At 45.0% G+C, this 6,000-nt stretch overlaps 1 protein-coding gene across 4 annotated transcripts in view; it reads right to left on the bottom strand.

The window, feature by feature from the left end:
* The window catches only part of LRFN2 (leucine rich repeat and fibronectin type III domain containing 2), a 191,402-nt gene that overhangs the window by 4,325 nt on the left and 181,077 nt on the right, over positions 1-6,000 (bottom strand). The window contains exon 2 of one of the 4 annotated variants that reach the window (XM_039854287.1): positions 2,270-2,663. The exons of the other annotated variants lie outside the window; for them this stretch is intronic. Within the exon in view, the coding sequence (XP_039710221.1) occupies positions 2,657-2,663 (7 nt within the window). The 3' untranslated portion in view covers positions 2,270-2,656. Of the gene's footprint in view, positions 1-2,269; positions 2,664-6,000 lie in introns of those variants that run through there. 4 annotated transcript variants of the gene reach the window in all.

The raw sequence follows: 6,000 nt of genomic DNA, 5'->3' as shown, positions 1-6,000 counted from the left end.
AAGAAGAAGAAGAAGAAGAAGAAGAAGAAGAAGAAAGAAGAAGAAGAGAGTAGCTAAAATTGAAGGCTTATTCTGTATTAGGCACTGTTCCCAGATTTTTAAGGGATTGATACTCATTTAATCCTCCCAATAATTGTCAGAGGGATCATTACTATCACTGTCATCTCCATTTTATGGATAAGAAGCTGAGGCACAGAAAGTTAAGCTGCCTGCTCAAGGGTGCCCAGCTAGTAAGAGGAGCTGGGGTCCGAACCAGACAGTCAGGACCCAGAGCCTCCGCTCCTGACTACTGCAATGCACTGGCACTGCCCTGCTTTTCTGCCCTCCCCAGGCAACTTCACGTGGAACCCTGCTGGCCTTTCTCTCTCCCCCTTGTTTTCCAAGTCACAGAAAAATGATGCGACAAAGCCGTAATTGGGCTGAGCTGCAAATGATAGTTTAATAGGGCACCAGGGGTGAAGGGTCAGGTTTTGAAAAGTCTTGCACAAGAACTAGCCTGTTAGAAGAAAGAAGTTTCTGGTTCCTCTGCCACGTGTGTGTGTGATTTGGATCTGCTGGGATTCAGAGCCCAGACTCTTAGAAACAAGACCACTCTCTACTCCAGGCAGCAGAAAAGACAAACTGCACAAGTAAGTCATATGAAATGAGCACTATTTAAACTCTAGGGACAGAACCAAACTCATCTCCCACCCACGTGGCCCTTCTACCCTCTCATACTCTCCAGCACAAGCAACCACTGGTCCTTCAGGCCAGGTCTAGGGAGCTTGGATCTCTCTTCATTCCTACCCACATCCCACCAGTACACCTTCTGGATTTCACCTTGCCATTCACCTCCACACTCACATTTTTGCAAGAAGCCTTGGCTTCTCTGGTCTGGATGAATGCAACAGCCTCCAAACAAGCCTCCCTGACTGTGGTTGTGCTCAGTATCACCACCTCCAGAGAGCTGCATCTAAAACACAACTCCGGCCATGTCCTTTGCCCACTGAAACACACTTCAGGGGCTGGCTGTGACCTACAAGGCACAGTCCAAGCTCCTGAGCTGGGATCCCAATCACATTCTTGTCCTTCCACCTACATGCTCTCTAATTTTGCACACATTCTTTAGGAAAGCATGAATAAGTCAGGCTCTTCAGGGGCAGAAGGCACACTCACAGAAGGATGATTAAAGGCTTAACTTACAAAAGGATTCATTACAAAGGAGTAGATAGGAGATGGGGGACCTAAGTTGTTGGTAGCAGCCAAGCTGTTACCCTCTCTAGGTCTGTGCATATGAAGGAAGGTCACCAGACCCAGGAAGGATGGGGAATCACGCAGGTTCACACTGCTAAGTGTAGTCCATAGCTGGGTGCTAGTCCATGAGCTGTTCATTCCTGCCCCATGATCAGACAGTACAGAAATTGAGAAGAAGAATTGAGAAAGTTTTATAGCAATTTGGCATTGGTTGTGATGCCCAAGTGCATGATCATTTCTCTCTGATCATTTATTTCTATTATACTTTTACCAAAGCATTGGTCTACAACAGCTTGGAGGAAAATAGCTGTAGTCCTTCACTGTGAAAAGTTTGAGAAGCACTGATCTTGAGCAAAGTTTCTCAGTCTTGGCACTATCAATAATTTGGGCTGGATAACTCTTTGTTTTTGTGGGGGCTGTCCTATGCACTGTAGAATGATTAGCAGAATTCTTGGCCCTTACTCACTAGATGCCAGTACCATCTCTGGTTGTGACAACCAAACATATCTGCAGACATTGCCAGATGTCCTCTGGGAACAAAATCACCCCTTGCTGAGACACATTGGTCCAGAAAATTTGGATGAGGAATAGAGGCAACCAGGGGGCAATCTTATAGCTTGGGAATGAGAAAAATAAGTACCCCGATGTCACTCTCTTCCTTCCCCACCTCCACTCTTCTGCTACTGCTCCCCATGACTGAACCCAACCAAACCCCAAAGTTCATGGGTGCATACTGGTCAGCCTTCCAGGGCACACAGCAGGGTGGGGGAGGAGAGAATGGGTGTGGAGAGGCAAAATATTTGGCACAATCATCAGTTCACAGCTCTCTTTGTGAAAGACACATCCTGAAATTATGATAGATTTCTTTCCATCATATAAACTAGTGGCATCTCTGTTAGCAGAAAACCTGAATTGCTATTTTAAGTTAAGTTGCTCCAATATGTTAAAATTTAATTAAGCTCACATGCTCTAAAACACAATTTAAAACTGCAAACCCAAGCACTTACCCAGGAAAAATAACACAAGCATAAGAGGCTCCTTCTGAGTTGTTTTCTTTTTTCCTATTAATATTCATTTTGCATTTGTTCATTCAGTTTAACACTAACAAACACATTGACAAATGACATTTACAGTTGATACCAGAGATTTAAGAAAAATATCAGAGGAGCACACTGGTTATTCTATTTGCTCTCAGATCTGTCTTCCTTTTCTCCTGTCCCGTCTGCCTGATTAGAAACTAATTTTCTAATTTCCCAGGATCCTTTGCTCTTGAGCTTCCAGGTAAAGTTGGCCAGTGGAAGCACTGGAGGAAGACTGGAGGGTGGGAGAAGGGGGAGAAGCCAGTATTCTTCTTCTTTCTTTGCTTCAATTGGTGTCTCTTTGTGGTTTCTGAGCCTCCTCTGTGATTCCAGTTTCCAGGATACTAGCTCCTGCCAGATAAAGATTTGGAACTTAGGCTCTGTTCATGCCATCTCTTCCATGTTCCTCTTTCCTTTGACAGGGGTGAGTGATTTGTAGGGGACTCTGGCTGTAGCTAATCTCTGCAAAGGCTCACTCTCCTGGTTGACCCCTCAGCAATTCCATTGCCCATATAATCCAAAGTCTGTACTGAATTCCCACTAAGAATCTAACGTTCTTTTTTTTTTTTTCTGGACTGCATCCTGAGTGACACAAAAAGATAACCTTTATATGACAAGAATATTTTACCTATTAATTTATCATTTTTTCCTTGTACTTTGGGGAAAGACTATTATTACCTCATGTAAGCAGCAGCACATCTGGGCCTTATCTAGTGGACCTCCAGCCTTAGCAAGAACTTTAGCACCCTCTCTGAATCACTCATCACTCCCCCGTAAACCACCTTGAAGCCTTTGCATATAGCAGCCCCTCTTCCTGGAAACCTCTTATCTCTTTCTCCACCTGGTAGCCTCATCTTTTAAGGCCTGACTCAAAGTCATCTCTGACCCCATCCAGAACTGCTCCTGCTCCCTTTTCCCACAACCCTCCATATATTCCTCTGTTGGAGCCCTTCTCTGTTTCTGCCTGTCTTTCCCATGAGGCCACAGGCTGTGTCTTATTCATCTTTAGACCTCCACTGCCATTCATGATATTTGACCTAGAATAACTGCTGAGTAAATATTTACCCAATGGTTGAGGCAGTGAATGAAAGAGTGCTTTGTTAAATGTGAAGTCCTATACAAATGTAAGAGTTTCTTATTTAAATATGATGACTGGCTAATGATGACTCTAAAACACTGGTTTGTGTGAGATTTTCCAGAGAGGTGTTTTTCTATAGCCTTAAGGCTCATTGAATGGACTCCTGACAACCTTTATGGATGTGCATGTAGATAAGTGCTTGGAGTGTGTGAGTGCAGGTGTGTAGGTGAATGTGTTACATGCCAACGCGACACTGGGGAAGAGCAACTTATATCTGAATGTCCCAAGTATCTCATTTTAAACTGCTGGATGTGAACAGGTATTTTGTCAACATGTGTGCTGTGTAATGCGTGTCTGATGTCGTGTGTGTGTGTGTGTGTGTGTGTGTGTGAGAGAGAGAGAGAGAGAGAGAGAGAGAGAGAGAGAGAGAGAGAGAGAAAGTATAGGTGTTCGTGTATACATGATCTATAAAGGTTCTGGTCCCAGGCAATTTTAGTCAATGCTCTTTCCATCTTCCACCCAGTCTCCCAATCCCCACAGAGGCTCCCACATGTCCCTTGACACTTCTGAGGTGTCTCCCCATGTGACTTCCCCCAGAGGCTAAGCCTGCTCCTTCCTGACTGCTACCATTAAAGGCATTTGGGGCATCTGGGAATGGAAATGGGAGAAATTCTAAGTCTCCACCTGGGGCCCTAGGCATAACCTGTGATCTGACTACCAAAGTCGGCTCTCCCCCTTTCCTGGGCTCACTCCAGACTACATTCCTCAGGCTGCTGTTAGGGTGTCCAAGTGATAAGTTCTGGAAAATGGAATGTGGCAGCAAGCAGCATGTCCCACTTCTGGGCTAGGCCTTAGAGGAAATGCCCACCCCACACTCTCCTTCCCCTCTGCTGGCTAGACCCTGGATGTAGTGACCTCTTTGTGCAGATAACAAGGCCAAAGGGGTGGTGGAAACTGGGTGTCTGAGTCTCTAAGTGAAGAAGGAATCCTGACTAACCCAGTATATAGCCCTGGACTCAGGAGAGCAAGAAATCATATTGTATTGTGTTTGAGCTTTGATGCATTTGCAATCATTTGCAGCAATAATTAGCTTCTAACTAATATAGCCTCCTATAGATAAGAAGCGGTGAACCTGAGGAGTTTGTTATGTGTAGGTGTTCAACAGAGATAAGAGGGGGTGAGGTGAGTGTGTATTTGGAAGAAATTAGTGTAAGAGGAAGAAATTGGTGCTGGCATCTACACAAGAAATGCAATTCTTGCTTCCCTGGAGTTGTCAGCAAATGCTGCCTCCTTACTCTCCATCCTCCATCCTCCTTAGTTCCCCCAGCACCACCACTTTTGATGTGCTCTTCCCCCCACTCCCATCAATGATGCACCACAGCTGCCTACTGAGCCCCAGTAGTGATTTGGAGAAGCCACATCAAGCTTCTCCATTCTACTTGCCTGCCTCTGCACACTCATTACTGGCTCTTCACAGAACCACCGGCCTGCCAACTTTGGCCAGCTGTGAGATCTCTGGTCACATGAAAGGGCCTCATTAAATGGAGGCAAATGGCCCTGGCTTCCCAGCCTCTCCCTTTTCCTGCAAGTCCCAAAGAGGCCTGTCTATTTCCCTGCACAAATTGCAAAGAATAGTGGAGACGAGGCTGGTTCTATCTTGCATACAATTATTCGAGTACTTACAATGTGCTGGGCACTTGACAGGCAGAGTCCTTTGGTTCTGCACACTGACTCTCCGATGTAGGAGTAATTATCTCCACATTATAGATGAAGAAACTGAGGCTCAAGCAGATGGGTCACCTGCTCAAATTCACACAGCTGGAAACTGGCTGAGCCAGTGTTGTAAACCAGATCTCCTAAGGCACTGAGTGTGGTCTTCCCTATACTGTAGTACCTTGAACTGAATTGAGCAGAATTGCTTTTAGCAGGAAGCAAGTCTTAGTGTTAGGCTAATTGTTTGATAGCAATTTAAAATATTTATATTACTATAATGACAGCTAACATTTATTGAACACTTACTATATACATCAAATAACTGTTTTGAGTAATCTACATGTATCAACTACCTAATCCTCATAGCAACCGTTGGAGGAAGGTACTATTTATTATCCCCATTTTATAGATGAAGAAATTGAGACTCAGAAAGATTAAATGATGTGTCCAAAGTTTCATAGAGAGAATGTTCGTGTCTAGCCAAGATTTGAACTTGAAATGTATCCTGTTTAGAAAACCAAGCCTCAGGGATTTGTGGCTGGCAAACCTCATATGAGCTAGAAATTAGGAAACTTGGGCAGTACCTGGATCTGGCTGGGCTGGCAGGGAGACATCATGGCTTCAACACCACAGAAAGATGTGTCTTTTGCCCCATGTGACTCCAAAAGTCTTTTTCAGAAAACACATGGTGACAGTATTAGTTAAGCCCTGGCTTGATGATGGCAGGGATTACTGGAAAGTAGGGCGAAGTGAGCCAAGCCCCAGCAGGCTGTCTCTGTGCTCATTTCCCAGAGTGAGGGTTTGCCTGGTGACAGATGCAGATCTGACCTAGGGAGGCGCTGCCTTTGCTCCCTGACTTAGGATGAGTGGCAGATCTGGCTGCCTGGCAAGGGTTTG

This window comes from Pteropus medius, unplaced genomic scaffold (genome assembly GCF_902729225.1).
Source record: "Pteropus medius unplaced genomic scaffold, Ma_sr-lr_union100, whole genome shotgun sequence".
Classification (NCBI taxonomy): Eukaryota; Metazoa; Chordata; class Mammalia; order Chiroptera; family Pteropodidae; genus Pteropus; species Pteropus medius.
Note: the sequence above shows the minus strand (reverse complement) of the source record. Positions and strands in the feature narration are given on the sequence as shown.